This window comes from Pleurodeles waltl, chromosome 6 (assembly GCF_031143425.1).
Source record: "Pleurodeles waltl isolate 20211129_DDA chromosome 6, aPleWal1.hap1.20221129, whole genome shotgun sequence".
Classification (NCBI taxonomy): domain Eukaryota; kingdom Metazoa; phylum Chordata; class Amphibia; order Caudata; family Salamandridae; genus Pleurodeles; species Pleurodeles waltl.
In genome coordinates this window covers 817,408,621-817,435,275 of record NC_090445.1, presented here as the reverse complement: position 1 = coordinate 817,435,275, position 26,655 = coordinate 817,408,621, and the positions used below count along the sequence as shown (strand labels likewise).

The following is a 26,655-nucleotide window of genomic DNA, read 5'->3' as shown; positions in this document are numbered from 1 at the left end:
GAGGCGGATGGGGGCCCAGATTTAAATATCGCGTTGTCTTCCCATTTTAAGGCGCGAGGTTTACCACATGCAGCGAGAGTTGTTGAAGGAGAGGACCCGGTGCCGGGCGCTGGAGGAGGAGATGGAGAACCCCATGAACGTGCACAGGTGGAGAAAGCTGGAGGTAACATTCTCTGCTGTGCTGTTCTAGAGAGCTCTTAACGCGCATATTTCCAAAGTCCTGTCGTGACAACTCGGCTGCATGCACCCTTGCTATTGAAAGCGGAAGGCCGGTTAAAATGTAAATTAAACACGAGTTGCATGCAGATTCTGGGCATTAGTCACTTAAAATAATGTTCTGCATTGGATGCTTGATATTTGAATATACATTGGATATTTTCTCTATTTTTTGTAAAAGTAGCTTTCAAATGTGTTGGTTATGTTTCATTTTATAGTTTTATTTTCTTTTCTTTTTTCTTTTTAATTTGTTTTCTTTTTATTTTATTGGTATCTTTCCATGAGCTAATTTTATGTGGAGCACTGATTACGAGTGACATCCGATAGTATCCATTCTGACCTTTACATCTCAACAAAACTAAGAACATACCATAAAAGCAGGCATTTTGCTGACATGTGCAACCCCACTGGTGATGGTAAAGTCTGTGCGAAGGATTAGGGGTTCCTTGTGCATGATGGGGAGACTTTGCCGTTGCAGAGCTTTTATTTATTACTAATGGCTTCCACAATTTGAAAGAGTCTGTAGTGAATAAGTGATTTGCCAATGGTTCTTTTATCTTCTTTTGGGTCTTCCGTCCTTCCTTTTGGTTTTGACTGCAAGTCACTGTGCTGTGGACCGAGAGAAGAAAGGATTCATCAAAAGGGAGAGACCGAATCAGGGAGGAAGAGAGACGTTTTTATGTACCTGGTGGATGGCTGCAGGCGACAGGCCCTCTCCGCCTTTTGGTAGTTGTACCGTAGTCCATCTGTTTGTCTGTGCCAAGAAGAATGAGGCATATCAAGGATGTTACAGGCTTGTTCCTGTGTACTCTGATTTCTCTGCATGGAAAAACAACAAGACTATTTTACCTCCTGATGTTATTCTTACTGAATAGTTGGTCTTCTTTCCCAGGTCCCAGTCATCTTGGCCAACATGGTAGCGAACATTATCCATGTGCCATGCTTTTAGTCTATCTTGTGCCATCAATAGGACAGGCTAAAAAACTTAAGGGCCTGATTTAGAACTCACTGGATGGGTTACTCTGCTTCAACAGTTATGGCTATCTTGTCCATCTAAATCTAAATAGAAAATAACATAGCCTTATAGCTCACCGGCCATTAAAGGTCCTCTCCAGCGTGCAAGGGCCTTTATCAAGGGAGCAGGACTTTAATACCAGTATAGCCCAGCTGCGGAGAGCTACAAGGGAGAGGGACTTTAATAGCCAGTAGAGCCCGCTACGGCTGGTTCTAAGGCTATTAGAACATTCTGCCACTCAGGGCAGAATGTTCTATTAAAAAAAAAAAAATCACGGAGCCCGAGGGGATTAAACTCCCCTCGGGCTCCGTGAGGCTTTGTTCACAGCTGTTGCTGTGAACAAAGCGAACATTGGAATGTTGGCGCTGCGGGCTTTTACCGGCCAGTAAAAGCCCGCAGCACTCCATTGTTTTCAATGGAGCCCCCAGCATTGCAATGTTCTAAAAGGCTATTAGAACACTCCCCCCTAGAGGGCAGAATGTTCTAATAAATCAAAGGCCTCACGGAGTCCGGGGTATTGGAATTCCCTCTGGCTCTGTGAGGCCTTTGGCCACAGCAACAGCTATGAACGACAACCTTGAAATGTTGTTGCTCTGGGATTCTTCTGGCCATTAGAAGCTCAGAGCACTCCATAGTTTACAACAGAGCTCCCAACATTCCAGTGTGCTAATGGGATTTAGATTTCGGTAGACGGGATATCTGTCACAGTTGTGATGGAGTAATCTGTCCGCCGAGTTCCAAATGAGGCCATAAGCCTTTGAGTCAATGGAATCCTGTTAACTGAGACCTTTTTTAATGAAAACCAACTTGGATAGTAGCTATAACATTGGTCAGGTGCATAAACCAGCAGAGCAGAGGTGTTTAGTGGGTTTGTGGAAGGAGGTGCAACTGTTCAGTTAGGCAGGCACATGTGTGCAGTTCTTTGAATGTGTGAATTAGGAATTTGAACTGTGCGCATTTGTGTACCAGGAGTCAGCGGAGCTCTGTGAGGTGTGATGTGGGACCTATGTGAAAGGTAGAGGGTGAGTCTGGTTACCGAGTTCTGGAGGGTCTGTAATCTTCTGGTGAGTTGTTTGATGTTTCCAGCAAAGATGGTTTTAGCTTAGTCCAGCTAACTGGAGACATCTGTCTTTTGGGTTTTGCTAGGCAGCTATTTGAAGATTTTCCTCAGCATCTTCAGATTATGGAAGCAGGATGATGTGACAAAGTTAACCTCTGTGGTCATGTTCTGTTTTCTGTCAGGGAGAGAAGGACCAAGGTTGGCCAGCCACCATTGCTATCAGAGAGGGAGCATATAAGTTGCATATCATCGGAGAGGATGTTGATGTGTGTGTGTGGATGAAATTGACCAGTGGGTTGCACTGAAGGGTAAGGCTAATAGCACTCCATGGATAGGTTTGCGGGCTTACAATGAGAATGAGCTCAGGCTGAACTCTTGTGTCTGCCCCTCATGAAGAGGAAGATCCCATAGGGAGCAAGTCCTTGGATGTCAATCTCATGTACACAGTGAATGAGGATGCAGTGGGAGATGGTGTCAAATGCTGTGGAGAGATCTAGGAGGATGAGGCCACCATGTCTCCTGTGTTCATGATAATGCAGATCATCTGTGGTGGCAGCGAGTGATGTTTCTGTACTGTAGCTGGGTCTGAAGCTGGACTGAATGGTGTCAAGGGATTGATTGCTGAGGTGGTCGGTGAGGCATCTTCTGATGTGTTTTTCTAAGACTTTGGCTGGGTACAGAAGAAGGGAGATCAGGATATATTTAGTGTGTGAACCGGTACGCTAAGCATTTCCTGAGAAGTGGGATAGCAGTGGTGTGTTTTGAAGCATCCAGCAATTTGCTGAAGATTGGGGGCATTACATAGGGGTGTAAAAGCTTTGCTGATGGGTTGGAGTCCCTTGGTAAAGGCATGGTGGAAGAAGGGGTCTTATGGGACTTATGAATCAATCTCATGGTAATGGCGGTCTCGTCCATGGTGATTATATGTCAGGAGGTCTCCTTGTTAGTTGAGATGGGAAGTGGAGTTGTGAGGGCGACAGGGTCAGGCTGAGGGTCATAACTGCTGTAGATGGATATGATATTGTTGCAGAACAATTCTGAGAGTTTGTTGCAGAGGTCTTGCGAGGTGGTGATGCTCTTGGAGGAGGCTGCTGGAGTTCTGAAAACTTTCACAATGATGGAGATTTCTTTGCTACTGCTGTTGCTGGCATTGATGCGGTTAGCGAGTGCTCTATGCTGGTGTTATGGATCTGTTGTTGGTAGCGTCTCAGCGCAGGTTTGAAGGTGTTCTTGTCTGCTGTTTCTTAGCTCATTCTCCATTTATGCTGCAGTTGCTTGCAATGATGTTTTGTTAGCCTGAGTTCTTCTCTGTACCAGCATGCTTATGGTCGGACTCTGCCCATTTTGTTGCACTTGAGGGAAGCCAGGGTGTCATGCTGTGATCCAACTGTTGACATTTTTGTTGGTTTCCAGCAGGCGCCTGGTGTGTTTAGGTCTGTGTGCAGTGAGAGCAGTCATCCAGTCCCCTTCTGGGATGTTTTTCCAGCCCTTGTGGGCTGCTTGTGATAAGTCTTTGATGGTTTTGGCTATGAATGGTGAATCTGAGAAGGGTGTGGTCTCACCAGGTGACCTGTGATGGTCTGTGTTGTTGTTGAAGGAGGTGAAAACCAGGTCCTGAAGATGTCAGCAGCATGAGTGGGTTTCTGCAATGGGTTGAGCTAGGCCGAGATTTCTGAAGTTTTCTAAAAGTGCAGTCGAGTTTGGGTCGGTGCAGTCTTCCAGGTGAAAGTTCAGGTCTTTAAGGACGATAAAGATGCTGGAGTCAAGGATGAGAAGTGCAACAAAGTCCGTAAAGTCGCTAGTGAAGTTGGTGTAGCGTCCTGGTAGTCTGTATATTAGGGTTCCACCTAGGGTGAAGTTGCCTATGATTTTTTGCTTGAAAATGTGATGTTCCATGTAGCTAGAGGGTGCATCCATGGCGGTGGTGCAGCTGATGGCGTTCTTGAATGCGATGGTGACCCCACCTCTGGGCTTGTGCTGTCAGTCTTGTCCTGGGGATGGCAGGTCTGGTTCAGATGTTGGGTTCAGCCACATTTCTTTGAGGAACAGTAGATCTTGGGACATGGTTGTGCAGCAAGAGCATGCATGAGAGTACAGAGTGTTGTAAGAGCAACTGATCCTGGGTTATTTGTTTTCTGGTTCAGGGAGGACCTGGCCTGGCAGTTCCGGCTGCCGGTTCGCACTGAAGCATGGTCAAAGCTGATTTGCATATGGCTGGGTCCTAACTGAGGTGCATGGTGGGTGGAAAACGATGGATTCGATGCGGCCTGGGTGTTCACCAGGGAATCAGATAAATTCCCCCGATAGGATTCCAAGCACACCTCTATGATTTATTGAAAACTTTAAAAAGTTAGCATGCACCTACATGCAAAGTATGATATCCTCGTGCTTTATTATGGAATTAAAAGTGCTGAAACTTCCCACAATGAAGCTGTCTCTGGGAAAGAAAGAAAAACAACGTTTCTGCGGGCTTTTAGATGGTTGAGACTCGTAACAGGATGCCCCTACCTTCAAGAATTCCTGCTACCCTTCATAGGTGGAAAACCTTTCATCTCCATAAGGTTTGGATTATTCATAGACTCTGATATTTTTTAAAGAGGCATGCTTGGGAACCATGATTGATGTAGCGGTCAACAGAATTTAGTGGCCCATAGAGGTAAAGCTCTGTTATATAAACTACTTAGACATGTTACCATAGTTGTTTTTTGTTATGAGCTTATCCATAAACTGAGCAATGTGTTCTAACGATAGAGACCATCTGGTTAGTATGAGTAACATGATTGGACAGCCAGGCTAAGTTCCTGATTCTTCCAGATCTGTACTTACCAGATGAATCCGTCATCAGTGGCACAGTGGTCTAGTCCTTACTTTTTCTTTTACAAATCATTGTTTTGTAGATGTCTGTTCAATTTGATCAGTTTGAGTGAAGCAGAACTACCAATTCTAGAATGCAATCAGTTTTTAAACAAAAACCCTGGGCAGGGGAACTACACCATTTTTGACCTGGAGTGACCTGGTAACCATGACCAGATCTGTCCAATATTTTTCCTGAGTCAGAAGCTATTATTTCACATATGTACTCTTAAGGAAGATGAAAGGTTCCCCTTGAAAAGTTTTTTGAGAAAATGTGGCCACCTCCCTAAAGAAACTGAAGCAGAGGCGGGCAACTACTGGAGTCCTGGGACTCTCATCCAAGTTAAAATCCTCCTGAAGTTATAGTCAGCAACCTGTGATACTGAAAAGAAAGCAACAACAAATTGCCAATACAAATATTTATTGTACAGAGACAGAGTTGCATATATATGTAAGCACACACAATCCTCTTCCTACTACAAACAACTATATTCAAACTTCTCAGAGTCTCTGAAGTACTTGGCCATGGGACTTGTGTCCAGCAATGGTAGTCAGCATTTCCTAAGACGTGGAACGAGACAGCTACAGAGCAGGAGGTGCAACAGATTGCCTACCCGTGTTCCCACACCCACCCCTCCCCTCACACAGGCACGTTGATAAATGAAATATCATGTTTCTGTACCAACATCAAAAGGGAATTTGTTTCTGCTGGGTGCTAATCCAGATATTACTTATAAGAAAAGAAAATATAGGCCCTCATTCTGACCCTGGCGGATACAATCCGCCAGGGCCAACGGGCGTGGGAGCACCGCCGACAGGCCGGCGGTGCCCCTAAGGGCATTCTGACCGCGGCGCTAACGCCGCGGTCAGACAGGGAAAACTGGCGGTCTCCCGCCAGTTTCCCGCTGCCCTGGGGAATCCTCCATGGCGGCGCAGCATGCTGCGCCGCCATGGGGATTCCGACCCCCTTCCCGCCGGCCTGGCTCTGGCGGTTCTTACCGCCAGAACCTGGCCGGCGGGAACGGGCGTCTTGGGGCCCCTGGGGGCCCCTGCAGTGCCCATGCCCAGGGCATGGGCACTGCAGGAGCCCCCTAACAGGGCCCAACTAGGCTTTTCAGTGTCTGCGATGCAGACACTGAAAAGCGCGACGGGTGCTGCTGCACCCGTCGCACGCCTTCCACTCCGCCGGCTCGATTCCGAGCCGGCTTCCTTGTGGAAGGCGCTTTCCCGCTGGGCCGGCGGGCGATCTGAATTAGATCGCCGGCCGGCCCAGCGGGACAGTCAGAATACCCCTCGCGGTCTATTGACCGCGGGGCGGTATTCAGGCGGCTTCCGACGGGCGGGCGGCAACCGCCGCCCGCCTAGGTCGGAATGACCACCATAATGTCTAATTCTGAAACATTTAAAAACAGAAATATTGATGATGATGGCACTACTGTGCTATTCAGAACTGTGATTAAGTAAGGTTGATGTTCTCACTATACCTAAACGACACCTATTTCCTCATTTGTCATTGCCTTGGAACACAGGAGATATGTATGATTTGTAGTGAGCAATCAGCACTTCCAGTTTGCAATACTCCCTATTTGAGTGACCAGGTACTCAAACCATCATCCCTGATGTTATCAAGGCAAACTTGTCCATTACGATCACTTTGTTTGAATCACGTATTTTTCCTCTATGAATAAAGTGCCTATTTTGTTCTTACACAAGAGACATTTTATAGGCATGAACTTGGAAACCGACCAGTTAAGAGACATTCTCCTCAATAGAGGTTGGAGAAAATTAACACAATGGTGTTGAATTGTTCTGAAAATTCTCAACAGCTAGTTTGATCCTTCTAATTCTTGAACTGATCTTCTTTCCTTCTTTCTGTCCCACGAGCATGATGATGTGATGATGAATGAGATTGCTCCACTAGTCTCTTTGACTAAAGTGGGTGGACTCGATCCTAGGGTGCAATTAAGAGTTTATCCGGCCTTAACAAGCTCTCTTCCACTCCCTGCAATGGTGGGCATCTCCATTAAGTTTCTGGTGTGAGAGCCTTGCAGACCCACTACTGATAGCAGTAACAATTTGTTCACTCTGGTGCTGAGGAACTCAACTATAGGATGTCACATCAATTGCTCTTTGGTCTTCTCACATGAAATCTCACCACATGAACTTCCTGAAATTGGGAACACTCACTCCCTTGCAATAATCGGCACCACCTGGCACTGGTGATTCTGTATTACGGTTTAACATTTCCAGATCCAATCTGGCACCTCAGAAGCAGCTGTATTACAGAGTATGCAAGAGGTTATCATCCATCAGAATTTTTTTTACTGATGGTAAAAAAGTGAGTGTTATGGAGACTCAGAGTCCCTTTACCCAACACAGGTATATAGGTCCCCAAGGACAAGCCCCCACTCTCTTGGGAACATGTGGTCCCTTGACCTTATGCCATGATCACAGATTAGAACTGCTGCCCGGTTAGGAGTGGGTAAAATTAAGTGATTCACTGTCCTTTCTGCCTCAGTTTCACATTTCTCCTATAATTGCTGGGTAGGGGTAAGGCCACTACCACCACTACTAACACCATCTCCAACCATATTTACAACTTCACCACCATTGTCACTTTCACCACCACCATTGCCACAACTACCATCATGACCACCGCCATTATTATAGACTTCATTGCCAACACAAGTTGTGCCACTATCAATCAGACATCAATCAAACATTTATAGAGTGCAGCAAATCACCTGTGAGGGTCTTGATGCGCTAGAGCTCTATGCTGCTGCCTGGCGGTATAATCATTTGAATATCCGTGTCTTTAGTTATCATCTGATTCGCTGGAGTAAGGGTCTGGTCCTGAGGTGCAGGGGGAGGGTGTTCTAAGCCTTGGCTGGCAGATGCAAGAAGGAGCGTTCTCCGCTGTTGTCTCAACTCATCCGCGGGGTGTCTACGAGGGAGAGGGAAGCTGATTGGAGGTGTCTGAACAGTTGGTGAACGGTCAGGCATTTGTTGATGAATGCTGATCTTTCATTGTGCAGGGCCTTGCAGGTGTCGGTCAGCATCTTGAACTGACATCCCTTCTGAATTGGGAGCCAGTGTAGTTTCTTGAGATGGGGTGTGATGTGGGTCCTTCTGGAGAGACTGAGTATGAGTATTGCTGTGGGTCTTTCTGGGGAGGTCGTGTATGAGTCTCCACCAGTATCACAAATATCTCTACCACCGCCTCTGCTACCACTGTTGTCCCACCACCACTGATATCACCACCACCATAATTAGTATTACCATGACCGTCACTATCATTATTACCATCACTATCAACACTGCTGCTATCACAACCACCACCACAATTATCATCATCATCACCATCTCCAGTACTATTTTCACAACTAATGCCACAACTTTCTCACTCTGGCACCATCTGCCCTTGAAATCCTAGTTATAAAAATTCTGCCTTGCAAAGGCCATGGATGCCTGGAGACCAAGCTAACAGGCTTCCCAGTTCCTCCCATTCAGTGCTATCACCTGGTGAGCCAAAAAATGCACAAGACAGCCTGACATTACCTTACATACCCATGTGCTGAATAGCACCTAATGTCAGTGTTTAATTTTTTTAAAGAATGTGTGCTGGTTCCCAATCCTCTCCTCCAGCAGTGTTATTTAAAATCAGTGCGCTGAATACCAAGGTTGCGTCATGTTGAATTCACATCAGGCCTCTTTAATCCACTGATAGACGCTCCTGCCCCTTTACCCCACTCTTGCCAGTCACTTCTTTCTCCACTTGTGCCAGTTTTTTTTCTTCTTCTTCCTTTTCTGTTTGTGTGTTTGTTTCTCTCTTGCTCGTGGTTAATATTTGATGAGGAATAATAAGTTGCGGTGGCCACCTCACACAACCACCGGCTCAAATTAAGCACTGGCCACTATAACCCCAGAACCATGTTTGCTACCCCAGCAACTACTCGCTGCTTCGACATGGCAGTGAGTATGAAAGGGGGAGAACTACTATGACCGCAACCCCTCCCCTCTTCTGAGATCTTATTCACCTGCCAACAGACTTCCAGAATCCATGTGCGACGCTGGCTCCACCTCAAATCATCAGCAGTAGATAACCAAGTGACACAGACCTGTGGCCTGCACAGTAACCAGTTCTCTTGACCTCCCAGAGTCACCTACCCTTGGAAACTGTAGTGTCCTGTCTCTGGAATCCATAGACAGGGTGGGAAAAAATGTCTTCTCCTCTGTACCAACCTTTCCCTGCTCCTGCTGTCTCCCGCCTGGATACTTCCTCTCCACTGCCCTTAACTACTCCACCTTCAGGGCAGTCGTCCCCTTCAGCCATGAACTCTGTCTCTCCCCGCTCTCCACTCTGGCCTCTTGTTCCTCTGTTTTTGTCCTTCTCAACACTGCCACCTCCTTCATCTCATCACTTTGGGGGAAGTATTTCAGGCCCTTGTATCCCCTGCGGAAAAGGGGGGGACCAGACTTCAGGGGGGTCTCCATTCAGGCCAAGGCCAATGGATACCTTTGAGATATGGAAGACTCGAGGGGGTCCTCATATTTTTCATGGCAGACTCGTCTTTTTGCGTTACCACATTGATCACTGCCCCACTTTTTTCTTGGCTCTGCCTGCACAGGGCGACCAGATATGAAAAACCAAAAAACAGGACGTTTCACTAAAATAGAAAATGGATTACCATGTTTCATAGGCCAAGCAGCACAATATGACAGCGAGCATAAACCTAGAAAAACAGACGAGCCTCTGAGGAAATAAAGTGCAATTTATTAGACCCGCTATCACACCTGTTAATTAAATTGCTCCAGTGAACAGCTGCGAACAAGTCTTGCTCTGGAGCATATAAAAACGTGCCTCCCACGGTTTTCAGTCGAGCCTCTCGCAAAACCGGGAGGATGAGCCGAATCTGCTCAAATCTGCCAGGACAGCTGCTGAAACCCGTGACTGTCCCGGCAAATCCGGGACGTGGGTCACCCTCCTGACTGCCCCGTCCTCGCCCGAGCCCTGGGATATGGCCGATGGGCGCCGTATGTGCTTGTGAGTCTCCTGCTCTCGTCCCCGTGCTGGACAATCTGCTGCCCCTGACCGCTCCACAGCAGAGAAAGTCGTATCGGGAAGGCTGGACTTAGACACCTGTAAAAGGACCGCTGCAGCAGTGCGTGCAGCCGCTGCCCAGAAGCTACCAACCCCAAAATGACGCACGCGCACAAAAGACTTTACGTGCGGCTCCTCGGTCATAGCCACGCACACAAAACCTGGCCCTCGCACGCACATGTACTTTCGCCTCCGCACATACATTTATTTTAAAACTCATACCGGCCATATTGCGCTCTCAATCGCACAGCACCAGTAAACTTTAATAAAACTAATCCGTATGGATTATAATTTAAAATGCGAGTAAGACCTGTTGGTTTTGTCCCTCCCACCCGTCTGCCTTGTATGCTGCACACAATTGTAAATACATGAAAACGGAGTTTATGAACTAAAGACAACAGTTCAGTTTTCCGTTTTCGTCCAAAAACTAGGATAGGGAAGAATGGGGGAATTAAAACACATTTCACAGTTCCAAATTGTTTTTCACTTAGCTGTTCATTAGGCAGAAAAACATCTGGATAATTGATGCAGCCGCCCCAGTACTGCACAATGAGAGCCCGTGGACCGTTGGTAATGAAATCTGTTTAACGCCCCCTGAAGCCTGTCTGGCCCACACCACACGTGAAAAGAATTCGCATCGTCCTTTCGTGTAAAAGCGCCTCCAGGGTTAGCATGAGGCGCTTTTCCACGAGGCGTCCAGTGGATGCGTTCACTTTCAAAGCACGTTCCATATACTTCTGTTCCAGACTGGTCCAGATTTTGAGAGTTTGCAACAGTATCGCAGATGACCATCAGGGGCATAGCTTTAAGGGGGATGGGGGTATTTAAGGGGTGCTACACCCACCTAATAAATCTATTTTGTGATAAATAGTTGGGTACAGGTGCCCAGTCGGGTATGTCGCGGTGTCTGTGGGATTTCACCAGAATTTGTTTACACACAGACAAAAACACATGCACACTCTTTCCCTCTCTTTGTTTTGAAAGACTTCAAAAAATGTTGGTTATTTCACAAAATAATGTACTTTCTCTCAGTAACCATACCAATCTGCATTTCTCTCCCTTTCGCTGTCCCTTAGCCCCTCTAGTGCGCCCTGCTTGTGGTATGAGGTACAGCTTATGTTAAACCGTCAACCGTTTTATACAAGTATAGTCTCTCCTTTTTATGAGTTTTCCCCCGACCAAAAGTACACATCTGAGCAGCATCAGCTCTTGGTGACTTGCCGGATCTGGCGGTTCACGCATCCTCCCCAGGGATGCTTATTTGACCTGATGGTCACAGGTATGAATCCCAGTGTGTCGACTAAACCTTTCTACACCCCGACTAAGGGTCGTGTTGCAATCTTCTCCATATTGAGTTGTCTTTAACATACCGTATTTTCCGGCGTATAAGACGACTTTTTAACCCCTGAAAATCTCCTCAAAAGTTGGGGGTCGTCTTATACGCCGGTATATGGCTTGCTGAAACTTCAGGGACAGGCGCCCTGTAGCTGAGCCACAGTGCGCTGCATTTGGAAATCGATTCCAAGTGTACAATGGGTTCCGCATCCCACAAGATTCAGTTAATTGTGGACACGGAGCTGATCGGTCGCGCGCGAGTTGAGCTGTTCTTACCGTGTGCCGCAATCCTTGCTGGCAGTTGTCTAGACAGGCGCGTGTTCCTGCGCGTGCCCCAGGCTATTCCACTTTTATGTTTACATGTTTGATGACAAACAGCCTTATGTTTATAAGTGACAGTTTTCCTACTAAGTACCTGCATGTCATAAGCATTTGAATTAAAATGAACATATTAAAATCAAATCTGATGTTTTTTAATTTTTATTTGGTGTGCGTTGGAAGAGGGGTAGTCTTATACGGCGAGTATAGCCCAAACCCTATATTTTAATAGGAAAAGCAGGGGGTCGTCTTATACCCCCAGTCGTCTTATACGCCGGAAAATACGGTAATAGTTGACGAGAACTCGGTATATGGTTCTGGCTCTTTCTGAGCCCTGTAAATTGCTGATATTATACTTAACACAATGTCATTCTTTCGGTGGACCGAGAAGGGCAGATGTCAAGCAACCTATGTTGTCTTTAGGGTTAGCCGCCAAACAAACGCTTCATTATTGCCTTATAATCCATTGCCGAAGGCTATGCTGGTTGTTAAATGCCTTGCACCTGCGGCTAGGGCCTATAACGATGGAGAGGGCCTTTAACAACCGGTATAGCCCGAGGCCGAAGGGCTGTGAGGCTTTTAGAAGATTCCACCCACTAAGCGTAGACTGTGCTAAATTAAAAAAGTAAGAAACATAAACCATTCGAATGCTGGAGCCTAAGGTTTATATCAGACATTACAAGTCCGAGTTACTCCACTGTCCCTAATGAACAAGTGTACAGGAATGTTACTTGGAGGAATTCAATATCGAGATAATGAGGTTACTGTATAAGTAAACATATCTTTTTTACTGTATAGAAAGTAGTTGTTTATTCAACTTATCCGCTAGCGTCCACATTGATGTTCATGTTGTACTCCGGACAGGCCAGTGACCCGAGCACTTACGAGTTAATCCAGAAGATACACACGCTGCAGAAACGGCTCATCAGCAAGACAGAGGAGGTTGTCGAGAAGGAATTGCTGCTACAGGTAACCTGTTACTTTCAATGCCTCTGAACACCAAGTTCTGTTTCTAGCCATGACCGGGCACGCCTAGACCCGAACTTTCTTTAATGAATTTCACACCACTGATAGTTTGTGTCTAGCCGCTATTTCCCTATCGTGCTGTAGATGGCAGCAATGCCTAACGTAAACTATATCGCACGTTGCAGGATTTCTTTTGTACCTTAATCACAGTGACTGCAACCAGAGGTTTAAAGATCAAAGATAAAGTTTTGATATACTGCGTTCTAGTCGTCCAGCTATAAAACCTTTAAAGTCCACGCGATCCCCCTTATCACCTATTTAACCCATTCTGTAATGTCTGATAAACACGTTTCATTTCTTTTCATTAAAATGTTTTTCTTAAAGTCTGTGCGGTCATATGAAGAATGCAATTCGCTGTGTCTCTGTGATGTCTGGAATGTACAAATAATGACTTGTAGGAGCCAGAAGAGAGCAATTTATATTCCAAACGACACGGGAAGTGATGGCGTTGGGCATTTTATGCGATTCTACGTGATAAGTTATGAGTGAGTGTGCTCCCTAAACCGCCTCTGTGTTTTGGAGAATGCTAAAGTATTCATCCCAATAGCAACAGAGAGTACCTTTTTGATATTTATTACTATTCTTATATTTATTATTTAGGATGCCCCAACCTGTTTTGCATTTACTCAGCGAAGATAGAATTGTAGTTCTTGACCGATATGTCCACATGTAAAAAACAGACGCCTTACGTACCTGGGAAAATTGTGGTGCACGTTTTCCTCGCACCCTCTTTGCATCTCAAACTTACTGTTTTTATAATAACGTGGACGTTTTGGGATCTCGGCGTGTGTTCACTGGTCAAAGTATCACTTTGATATTTGTTTCATTATTTTTAACTTGCTTGTCTTTGTTTCTTTTTTTCAAGTATTTTTGCTTTTACGCTGTTTATCAATGTCTTTCCTTGCTCAGAATATTTATATGCTGGGGTTGCCACTTAGAATATGAACTTCATGGATATACAAGCTGTGGATGTTGGGCTGAGTGACCCTTGCCCAAAACCAGTTCAGAATTGCCAACTTAGGATGTGCTGGTATATAAGTCACTGTCCTGGGATCTCAGATATTCCTCTAGGGTGACTTAAAAGATATTACTCGTTCGCCTAATTCACATCTATAGGTACCAGAAAGGGTTTAACAATTTTCCTATTTAGTTATTGACAAGCCAAGCAGGAAAAACATCAGGGTCAAGTTTAATGTTAGCCATGTCTGCTGTTCCTGCTGGCTCACTGGAGCTCAGCATTGTGGAAGGCCAGACCCTCTGGTTTCAGTGAGACCACTCTTGGTTATAAGATCCCTACATTTCAGTTTTATAAGGCGCAGCAGTGTAAATATTGCTCAGGTCCAAGACGCATGGGTTAGGGCTTGATGTAGAGGGCTGTCTCTGCCAACAGACATTGCAAGATCTCCCGAGATCACTTGTTTGACATGGTTTTTTAGCCGGATTCTTCTAGTCTTCCACTTGTACATCTGACTTATCCCCGTCCATAATGCTGGTACTGTAATGTTTGCAGTTAGTCCAAGTACAGTTTGGTAGAGCGAAGAGAGTTTCTGTGTGTCCACAACAACATCGTCTTTCAACCCCAAGAGCTTCTGGGTGGCCACAACAACATTGTCTTACAACCCCACGGTACTGAGTGCTTGCTTGTTTCCATCGAGGACACTCTCTCTATATGGGCATTGTTGAGAAGATGTGGGTGTGGTGTTTGCCCCATACCTTATGATGAAGGCTACTGCAGGGCGTGTTCAACCGTCCACTCCTGGTAGGGTAGTCTTCCATTAGTCTGTGCAGAATCTCTCCAGAATGGACCAGGGAACACTCAAATATCTTATTCCCCTCAACCAGGATCTTAGGATGCTAGAACATCCCTACCCACAGTCAGAAAGTGCACGGATGGCGGTTCTGCTAAAATAAAAGGCACAAATAAATATTTTTTGTGTTATGAGCTTGGAGTTAGGGGATGTGGCACCTGCGCTTGCCGCTCGTTTTCTGGGTTCTGTACTGTCAGCGTTTACCCCTTTCCATAGGCTCAGGAGTTTTGAAGCCAGTTCACAGGACACATCTCCCAAAACACCGAATGAGACTGATAAAGTAAAACCAGTTCCAATAGTCACATATTAGTTTCAGGAAACCCACGGATAACGGGTGAATAAGCTGATAGATACGTCCCACCAAGGATTTCACACAATCTTTCTTTCTGCCATTTAACCGTGATTGTTCATCAAGTGGAACGTTTATCATGGTTCAGGGACGCAGAGCCCCCCCTCCCCTCAGATAGTTCACAAGAAAGATTGCCTGGTTTAGAACATATGTTAACCAGAATCACTAACTCAGTGAGTTGTTAGCTCTGCCAGCTGTCCTCCTAACCCTCAATTTTGTAGTATAACAGCTGGTCGAAAACAATGTATAATACGTATAGTAATGTCGCCACGTACTTATGTTTAAGAGCGAGCATTATTACCATTTTCGACGCGGCCTTGCATTAGACAACATAAGGTTGAGTTCTGAAAACACATTTTATTGAACCAACCTGCAGTGTCTTACACAAGGCACTTTTCTTGGACCCTCTGTTATTTTAAGTGCACGGTCCAGGCAGAGTCCAATTATATTTAGTTTGCCTTTTTGTCCCTTGTATTTATGCATGTGCCAACTCATTGTTCATTTTTATTGTGCTATATAGTGTAATGCTTGAGTTCTGAAGTGTCTCATTTGTTGTAACTTATAGTTGTTATAGCATTTTTAACTGCTCCCTTTTCAAGTTGTAAAAACGCACATCATTTAACGCACACTTCCTTGCACAGAGCACTCTAGCTAGGCCACTGAATTTCAATTCTATGGCCTAGTTAGAGTTTTACACTCAAGCTTTTTTTAGTGTTTCTTGCATTTACAACTGTGCCTGTTGCTAGGTCACAGTTTATATTTATTTCTACTGTATTTATGCTTATCACGAAGATTGTACTGTTGCATATTGTATTTTGTATGGCTTATGCTTGTAAGATGACACAACAAAAGAAACGATTAGCTATAATAGTATCGGGAGATCACAGAATCGGGCTTTGAAACTGATAGTTCACGAGGATCAGAACCCCAGAAGAATTCAAAACAGATTATTTAGTTGAGCCAAACTCGATGAACTTAATGACTAGGCCTCTGTCTGTGAGAATAAGACAACATGTTTGAGCGAACCTCTTAGGTATTTCAGCGAATGCCACCACACTTTAAAACAAATTCACCATACATTAGGTATCTATTTAATATGAACGTAAAACAGTATGTACCTGTTCAGTGCCTCACCTCTTATTTAGGTATCCAACAGGTGTTTCTAGACGTTTTTATTGCCATAATTTTGACTATGAAAATATTTGAATTTCCCATAAGATGAAGTACTTCCACATATTGGTCCATTTGGGATTTTCTGACTTGTATTGAATTAAATAATAGTAAGCAGAACCTGGGCAGTCTACCTTTGCAACTATTCTGGCGTGGAAATCTTTTGCAAGATAATCTAAAAAATCCTGTTTATGAAACACAAAGAGATCAGGGGGAGCGGACAGGTTTTCAGTCAGAAAAACGATGGCAGAATTGTTACTGCCAAGATCTAAATCAGGTCCTTAGTCAATTGTTGCATCCTCCCTTTGCACCAGGTGCCCCCCTCCCCTATAATTATTTATGGCCCCAGGGGATAGGTTCCCCAGGGCACATTGGGGCTCGGGGTGGGAGGCTGTGCAAACCCTCCCCTAATATAAATGTTTTTGGCCCTGAGGAATGGGGTCCCAGAGCCAGTAGTGGCTTGGGGGGAACCCCCTTCTCTAGCACAGAGCTGGCTGCCTGCATGGGATTAGCCACAGGCTTGGTCCCGCAGCCAATCCAAGCTGCTTGGCCGTGCTGGGGTTGGCTGCCCGTGGACAGCACAGGGCCTGACCACGTGGGCTTGCTTTCCATGAGCGGCCGGGGGCTGGGCCTGATCGTATGCCAGGCCCTGTTATTAACCCCCCTGCCGAGCACGATAAGAAAAAATCCTAGAAATTCACTGAATAACAAAGGTTAAAGTGATGTTATAGTTAGGAATTGTATTTATATGTTAATTTTCATTAAAAAAAATCACTGAAATGAATAAAGGTAAAAGTTATGTTATAGTTAGGTGAGCATTTCAGTGCCAATGTGATGTAGCGTGAAGCAAGCTTCTGTTGTGTGCAACATTGACACTGTGATGCACCTCGTGGGTGTTAGAAATGGGATCTTTGGTTGGCAGCCAGGTTCCCTTCTGTCCAAGCAAGGACCCTAGTCAGGGCAAAGGAGAAACACACCTGGTTAACCCTCACTCACACCCTTAGTAGCTTGGCACAAGCAGGAAGACTTTATACAAAGTACCTGGTTTGTGTAAAAAATAAAGCTGCACAGGTGAGCGTGCGTCGAAAAAGTCAGCAGGGCAGGAGTCTCAGCAGGGAGTCCAGGTGCTGGCAGAGGAAGTCTTTGATGGCCCTGACACTTCAAAACAGGAGGCAAGCTCAGTTCAAGCCCTTGTAGATTCTTCTCAAGCAAGAATGCACAACAAAGTCCAGTCTTTGTCCCCTTTCACAGGCAGAAGCAGCAACTGTAGTAAAGCCCAACAAAGCACAGTCGCAGGCAGGGCAGCACTTCTCCTCAGCTCTTCAGCTCTTGGCAGAGGTTCCTCTTGGTTCCAGAAGTGATCTAAAGTCTGGGGTTTTGGGTCCACTACTTATACCCTTTTCTGCCTTTGAAGTAGGTAAATTTCAAAGGAAGGTCTCTGTTGTTTACAGGATCCTGCCTTGCCCATACCATGCTACAGTTGAGAGGGCAGGCACAGCCCATTCAGGTGTAAGTGACCACTCCTCCCCCCTCCAATCTAGCCCAGATGGCCCATCAGAAGATGCAGGCCATACCCCAGCTCCCTCTGTGTCACTGTCAAGAGGAGATTCACAAACAGTCCAACTGTCACTCTGACCCAGACAGGGAATCCACCAACCGACAGAGTCACAGAATGGTTTAAGCAAGTAAATGCCTACTTTCTAAAAGTGGCATTTTCAAACTAACAATCTATAAACCAACTTCACTAACAGATGCATTTTTAAATTGTGAGTTTAGAGACCCCAAGCTCCATATTTCTATCTGCTCTCAAAGGGAAACTGCATTTTAAGGATATTTAAAGGCAACACCCATGTTAACCTGTGAGAGAGATAGGTCTTGCAACAATGAAAAACAAATTTAACAGTATTTGACTGTTAGGACATGTAAAACCACACAAGTACATGTCCCACCTTTAATATACACTACACCCTCCCCATAGGTCTACCAAGGGCCTACCTTAGGGGTGCCTTACATGTATACAAAGAGAAGGTTTGGGCCTGGCAAGTGGGTGCACTTGCCAGGTCGTATTGGCAGTGCAAAACTGCACACACAGACACTGTAATGGCAGGTCTGAGACATGTTTACTGGGCTACTCATGTGGGTGGCACAGTCAGTGCTGCAGGCCCACTAATAGCATTTGATATACAGGCCCTAGTCACCTTTAGTGCACTTTACTAGGGACTTACTAGTAAAACAAATATGCTTATCAGGGAAAAGTCAATCACACATAGAATTTCACATAGGGATCTCTTGCACTTTAGGACTGGTCAGCAGTGGTAAAGTGCCCAGAGTAACAAAAACAGCAAAAACAGAGTCCAGCGCACAGTCAGCAACCTGGGAAGCAGAGGCAAAAAGTTAGGGGAGACCACACCAAGGATGCCAGGTCTATCAATGGGTAACCGAGCTCATGGTTACAATCAACCACACATAGATGGGTGACACCTTCTGCACACAGAATTCAATCTGCATACAGCTGTTCAGAGTAAATCATCTTCCTGCAGACACTCAAGCCCTGTTACATATCTAATGCCAAACTACAGTCATCCTTTAGCGCGTATGAAACCCTTCACAGTTAGCGAACCTCTTGTGAGAAACGAAACAGACGTAAGTAAACAAGTGAGTACTATAAACAGTGTGTTCCCCATGCAGAGAGTTTACCCTGCACCACACTGTTTGCAGACCGCTAAACTCTCATGAGGAATATACCATAGATTATTAAACAGTATCTACTAAGAACAGTGGTCACTCTATGCAAATCCAGGGGTGGCTCCTTCATTAGGGCTGTGGCGTGCCGCCTCCCCACCAGCAGCTACAAAACCTTTACAAGAAAACAATAAACTGTGTTTATTATCGTTTTCTTGTAAAGGGGCAGGGCCATGGAGGTGACGAGCAGTGAGTGGGAGTGCACAGTCCCTCCCCCCTCAGTGCACATGTGTGTTTGGCCGGCCGTCTCAGGCTGACCAAACACACATTCGCAGTAGCCTCTCTCCAGCCCAGCACTGTGTTGTCGGGCTGGAGAGAATATGCACAGGCCCCCAATCTGCCTGGGAGCACCCTGGCTAGGCTCTCCCAGCCAATCCTGATGCTGCTCTGAGCAGTGTCAGAATTGGCCACAGGGCAGGCTGGGAGCCTGTGCCTGCAGCAGAGGAGTGTTGCGGTGGTGTCAGCGGCGGTGATCAAGGTAAGTGGTTTAAAAAAAAATATTTAGTGTTTATTTCCCCCTCCCCGCGTGTCGCCCTGCCCTTTCCGCGCGCCGTGAGACCCGACTGTGCAAATCTCTTTCCAAAGAGAGAATACTCACTGTAAACACTCAGAGTCTAAAAGTGCTAAAGGTCATATTACCCACATTCTTTATACTCTGCCTAAAATGTGAAAGATAGGTCAGCTTTGGTGGCTTATGAGACACACATACATGGGTAAGTACTCAGTGCACACAGTATCTCTCCTATATAGAAATTGTCATGCGAAGATGATTCCCTTAAAATACTCATAGATGCTTACAATATGGGCCCGATTTAGATCTTGGTGGAGGGGAATACTCCATCACAAACATGACAGATATCCCATTCGCCATGTTACAATCCCATTATATCCAATGGAGATCATAATATGATGGACAGGCCATCCGTCACGTTTGTAACAGAGTATTCCATCTGCTGAGATCTAAATCAGGTCCTTAGTATTTACTACATTCAATCATTGCACTGTTACAAACTTTTTTCAAAAGCAAAAACAAAAAAAAAACTTGTGGGCAAGTCATTAGCTGTCACCAGCACACATTGTTAGACCCGCACACAAATATTTATAACAAGCTCAATACCTCCAATAATGTAACATAATATAATACACCTATGACCTATTAGGAGAATAAACATTTTGTAAACACCAACAACCGTTAATAGCAAAGAGGTTGTACAAAATTAGGTGCCCTAAGTTAGCTATAACTCGGGCCCTCACCACACACTGTTTTCTCATCAATAATTTTATTGCAAATGTTACAGTGATATCAAGTGATGTCATAGAAGTTGTCATGAGTGATGTAATATCTGGGGTAATTAGCAATGCATGGCAAGGACCCAAGTTATAGCTAGGTACCTTAGGGCACGAGTTATAGTTGTTTGAAATAACTCTAACTATAACAGCTGAATTTATATGGTTTTGTGCATGTAAAAACTGAACCTAACTATAACGTCCCTCTAAACTTTGTTTTTTTAGTGAATTTCTAAGGTTTTTGAATTCTATTTCCTAACTATAACGTCCCTGTACCCTTTGTTTTTTTCATTGCATTTCTAGGGTAGGGAGGGGGAGTTGGACACAGGTCCTGACCTGGAATTGTGCGGTCCCACACAAGCTTGCTGTTCCTGCCCCCTCCTCCTCCTTGGCATCCATTGTTCAAGTCCATGCCCCTGCTCCCTCATTACATCCCCGTGTGGCCGTTGTTCTGCCACTGTCCTTCCCGCCTGCCCTGAACAGTTAGCTTGCTGCCCCATCCAACCCCTCCCTACCTTCTGTTGTCCGAGTCCATGCACCAGCCCCCTCCCTCCTGCCTTGCATGGTCCGGTGTGCTTTCACTGCCCTGCTTGATGTCCCTGCCCACTCCTCCTGGCATCTGTTTCCCAATTCTGTGCCCTATCACTGCCCTCCTGCTTAGCCCCTGTGCTTAGTTTGCTTTCCCTACCCTCCTTCCCCCTGCCCTCCGATATCTGTGTGCATGCCCCTGCTCCATACTTTTTGCGCTCCATGTTCCATTGACCTCCCACTGCCCCCGATCTTCTCTGAGTGTTCTGTTGAGCTGCCTTTGCCCCCCACACCTGCCTCGCATTGGTCAGATGACTGCTGCCTTTCCCCACCACCTTCCCCCTGTCTGTCCGAGTTCCATGCCCCTAATCCTTTCCTCCTGACCTCCATGGTCTGTTTTGCTGCCACTCACTTCTGCCCTCCAATCTCTGTTGTGCTTCAACTGCTCCTCCTGCCTACCCAGCGAGGTCTGTTGTGAAGGCCCTTCCCCTGCTCTGTCTTGTCTGTGTCCAGCTCCTACTCATCCCTTCTGACCCCCACGACCCTTTGTGCATACCCCTGCCCCCTTCCTCTTGCCCACCATGGCCGTTGTGCTGCCACTAACCCTCCCGCTTGCCATGCATGGCCTTCTGTGCTGCCCAAGCCCCTCCTACCTGCCTTGTGTGGTCAGCTTGCTGCTCCCGACCCCCACCTTTCCTCTGTTGTCTGTGTTTATGCAATTATAGCCTCACTGTTGCCCTCCATGGTGTGTTGTGCTTCCAGTGCCCATCCTGCTTGCCTTGCATGGTCAGCTTGCTTCTCCAGCACTGCCCCCTTGCTCACTTCCCTCCGTTTTACATGTGCAGGACCCTATTCTCTTCCTCCTGCCTTGTCAGGTCCATTGTCGCGCACCGGCCCCATCCCACCTGCCCTTCATGGTCCATTCTGTCTGATATGATCAGCTTGCTGTCCCTACTTCTTTCCCCTCTGCTCTCTGTTGTATTTGTGTATGGCCCAGTACCCTCCCTATTCCTTTCCATGGTTGGTTGTGCTGCACTGCCTTCCTGCTTGCCATGTGTGGTGTATTGTGCTGCTGCAGCACCTTACACCTGCCCTTTAAGGTCAGTTTGGTGTCCCCACACATCTCCCTCCTGCCTGCCCTCTGTTACCTGAGTCCATGTCCCTACTCCATTCCTACCCCATTCCTCCTTCCCTCAATGATTAAATGTACCATACTTCCCAACATTTTGAACTTGGTAAGAGGGAGATTTTGAAAAGTAAAACCCGGGTAATTGACTTTCTTCATTGGCTTACATTGAAAAAGAAGAGATGTTAGTCAGGAGACAGATAAAATAGAACCCTTTTGGGCTTAAAAGCAGTGGGAGTTTCCTGCATGAATCAGGTGTTTTGGCATGTATGGTTGTACTGCTTGTGCCTTTTCCTTCTGCCCTCAATGGTCGGTTATGTTGCCACAGCGTCTCTTGCCTGTCCTGCATGGTTGGTTTGTTGCTCCCGCCCCCTTTTCCCTGCCCTCCATGGTCTGTTGTGCTGCCACTGCACCTCCCACCTGCCCAGTGTGGTCAACTTGTTGCCTTTGCACCCTCCTCCCTGCCCTCAGTTATCCGAGTCCATGCCCCTGACATCTGCCTCCCCACAGTATTCTAATGAACAACCAGATTGCTAACATTCTATATTTATTACAAAAGTGTGCCACACCTGACGTCATCTTAATGTAATCAAAACTGTAATATTTAAAGCATTTCCTGTAGAAATTATAAACATTGAGAGTGTTATTTCCATATTTTATATTTTAGCTCATTTTCCATATTTATTATTTAGCTTTCTTGATGTTTCTTTATCCAGTTGATCACTTGATTATTTGTTTCACCTAGGGGAGAGAATGTGGCGTTAAAGCCAGAGATGCAGAGTTTGCAACTGAGGAACCAGGTTTGAGTTTCACCGTAAGCTTGACAACCTGTGATTCTGGGCAAATTGCTTAATCTCCCCATACCTAAAGCCAAAAAGGACTGTGTTCTTGTGTAATGTAACTGATGCTCATGTAAAACGATCCAATACATTTGGGTCAAGTCTGTGCTGTAAAAAACTTAAAAAAAAACAAAAACAATTAAGCCTTTTGCACTCTTCTGACATAGGGCTATACTTGGGATATATTTGGGTGATATTTGTGCTACATGTGGGCACTTTATTCTCTGGTGATAATTTTGGGAGACTTATTTGTTATGAAGCTTCCTCATCTCCTCATGTACTGCAGTATCCTCAGTAAAACATGACTTCTGTTTTCCACTTTGATTCCATCAAGATGGCGTTCAGATGTGCAATACTTTTGGCATAAATTCAGATTGTTAGCACTCTATTTGCTCATTACAACACTGTAGTAAACTGCTGATCACCAGGGAGTTAACTGGCAGTCCGCTGCTGGTGTTGAAAGTGCATGTTTCAGTCTACATAATCAGAATTTTGTAATGAAATTGAAGAGTAAGATATTTGAGAACTCACTTAAAATGTGTCCTAATTATGTTTTCTACAGAACTTACTATAATTTACAGAAAATATGCTCTCATTTTAGCTTCTGGAGCACACTCCATAGCCTTTATGGGAAAAACATAAGAAAGCAGATTCATGAAAACCCAGCAGAAAGCTTTTTCACATAGTAAAATCACCTTAGCAACAAATGATTTGTATTGTAACTAAAATCAGTTTTCACCCTTTATATTTTCTCCTTTTTGTGACCCTCAAAACCTGCCTTTCACTACAATGCACCTCAATGGGATGCTACATTGTATATTGGTTCTAAGATGGCTACCATCACTTTCTGGTTGAAGTGCTAACAGCCAATCGGATCTCACCATGAGATCCGTGCTTAGGCTCCGTGCAGATATAAAGCTTTCTTTTTCCTTTAATATCTCAAACATTGCTAAACCGGTTTACACCAAAAAACGAAAAGCGTGCATCCTGGACCAAGAGCTACCTTTCCGCCAAATTTGGTGTAATTACGTTCAGTGGTTCGGACTGCAGTTGTGTTAAAAATTGCCATGGGAATTAAAATGGGAAACTCACTTTTTTGACCCCACCTTTTTCCCAGGCCCCGCTTGACAAATCACCACAAAACTTTCGATGCACAACAAGACCATTGGGCACACTTAAAAAAAAAAAACATCTGTGAAGCTTCGTCAAACGCCGTCAAAGATATAGCCAAGTCAAAAAACACTTTTCAAATGGAAACTAGGACCCAACTATAACTACTGACTGCCAGTCTGTCTGTCTATCTATCTATCTATCTATCTATCTATCTATCTATCTATCTACACTCTCTCTCTTTTTTGGGGTTCCACAACAACCTAACCTCAAATTGGTGTTATTCACTTTGTGTGTTTGTGTGTGTTTAGAGCCTCAGATGAGGCTTTTTTGACCATCTGAGTTTATGGGGTTATTCACACATTGGTAAGATGATATTAAGTCACTGTACATTAGTATGTCCACCACAGAGGGCATTTGGCTTCTCAAATGCTCACTTTGGCCTATTAAAGGTTAGAAATCTCAATGTTGTTTGAAAATTAGCACATCAGAGGCTAAACTAAATTTCCCAGCTGGTGACAGTACCCCAGTACACATTCAGTCTTGCACTACGAACTATTTTCTGAGGGGATTTGCAATGGTGTTTCATGACAAAATCCATGAGCTTCACACTTGGCCTAGGATTAAACCCTACTATTCACATAAACATTGTCAACTCGCAAATAATTACCCATATGATGCACAGAAATGAACTGTTTGTCCCCTAGGCTGAGTTGAGGGTGAACATTCAAGTTTAAGTAGGGAGTTCATCAACTGCTGGATGTCAAAAATCCTATTCTTTGTCCCCCAAAGTTTGTATTATATTCTGGTGCTCATATGACCTCAGGCAATTGGTATATATCCACAAAACATGCATTGCTTTCCGTTTGCACCTGAGTCCAACATTATTGTGAAGTGTGAATTCTGACTCATAAGCTATTTTACCTGAATACATATTTTCAGTCTATAAAAACTATTTCATGATATGCTATTTAAGTGTTATTCTTAGTTTTTTAATTTTGAGAATGCCCAATACTTTGATGCATTCAGGGGTGTGTTTATTAAGAAATGCTAAACAAACTGTCCAAGGAAAAGATTTTGATTGTTTTGCTCTGGATGATAAAATGAACCATAACTCCGATAAACCTGCATAAAGGCATTTGCACAGTCAAGCTGTAAAATGATTAAGGGCTCAAGTATCACTGACGATTGTACCTTGTCCAAATATATCATATAATCAAGAATGTTTGCTGTAAGGTGTGAGCTGCAAAATGCATCTCATGCTCACAAATATCATGCTAGGGATTTATGCAGAATGGCAGACAAAGGGCTGTTCTTCAGAAGATGGTTACCAAGAAGAATACAGATCACAGTGATTATTATGCACTGCAGCCTCAATTTTAAAATGTAAAAGCACAATATGCTGTAGCATAGGTCACAGATGGCCCGTACTTATAAATAAAAAGCAGCACTGCAGGCTATTGGTCCAAACCTGGTGTTGGGATGTAAGTGGCATTATAAGAAAAGTCCCTGCAAAGTAAGGGTCTGTACATGGATACAGATAAATATAATTGTGTTGAAAATTATATTATTAAACTATTAGAAAGAGAGGCAGCAGTCTTGATGTGAATAGTGGATCAGCTTGCCCAGAACTAAAGCAATCTAATTCTTACTAAGTAAAATGGCTTCAGTGAGAAATGTCTTTGTAGCTTGGCATAAGCAGAAATGCCTTTGTTAGGGAAAAGAGCTTATGTTAGATGTTTTTCAATGCTGAAACATAATAATGGTTAAGAAATAAAAAGGGAACACTCTCAATCTATTTAGTAAAGAAAAACATGTAATTATTAAGATCACACAAAATGATGAAAATTGGATGTAGGATCAGGAGTTATTAAAAAAAAGCATCATACGAAATAATTAGATTTTAAATGCAAATATAAGCCAATGCGGTGTGGGTGACTGGGGCATAGGCACCCTCTGTGGCCAACCAACAATGAGTGAGAATTGATAGAACCTTTTACTTCAGCTTTTGCAAGCTTTATGTAGGCCACTATTAGGCATCTGTTGTGGCATAACCAGGATGGTGAGAGGTCAGGCAGTGGTTGATGCTTTCACCTTCTTATTTACAAACTTTACTGGTGGTCCTAAATCTTTATTAGAGCAAGGCTGAAAGCTGAAGAAAGCTCTGCAAGGCAAAATACCACTATGCTGTGGTCCTTCTGTAACCTTTGTTGTTAAACATGCAGGCAGGGTCCAATGAGAAAAATATAACCAGCAAAGTTGCATCTATTTATAGGCAGCCTTGGTACCTTGTTGTATTCCTTTATAGATTAAATCTGTAAGAGTACTAACAAATTGTTTTGTGCCTTCCTCCTTGGTGCTCTAGAAGACTGCATGTGCGGTTCTGCAGGATAGAAGTACCTGTCAGTATCTGCAGGAGAGACGGTCCAACCTCAAATTAGGCATCCCTTGACATGACCTGGATCCTGTACTCCTATTCTGTTGCTATCTGGTTACCTTCTTTATCCTTTGGGGCAGTCTTCCAGTCCTAGAAATGTAAGATGAATCTGAAGACAATTCTATTTACATCCCTTTATTAGACACATGGGAGGTCTTCATGCAAAAAGCAGGTTGTCTTCTCTTTTGTGTTTTCCTTGAGCGTGATTTAAACCACTTTTTAAAAGGTGAAAGAAGAGTAAACTAAAACTAAACATCTTGCAGCTTTTGAGCATTTGGGGTCTTCCACAGTGTGACCTATGGTGTGTCTCTTAAAGGTGCCTTATTGTAAAAACT

The 26,655-nt window shown here is 44.7% G+C and overlaps 1 protein-coding gene across 1 annotated transcript in view; it reads left to right on the top strand.

Moving 5' to 3' along the window:
• The window catches only part of CFAP58 (cilia and flagella associated protein 58), a 371,939-nt gene that overhangs the window by 233,381 nt on the left and 111,903 nt on the right, over positions 1 to 26,655 (top strand). The window contains exons 14-15 of the mRNA XM_069239433.1: positions 52 to 163; positions 12,763 to 12,867. Of these exons, the coding sequence (XP_069095534.1) occupies positions 52 to 163; positions 12,763 to 12,867 (217 nt within the window). The remainder of the gene's footprint in view (positions 1 to 51; positions 164 to 12,762; positions 12,868 to 26,655) is intronic.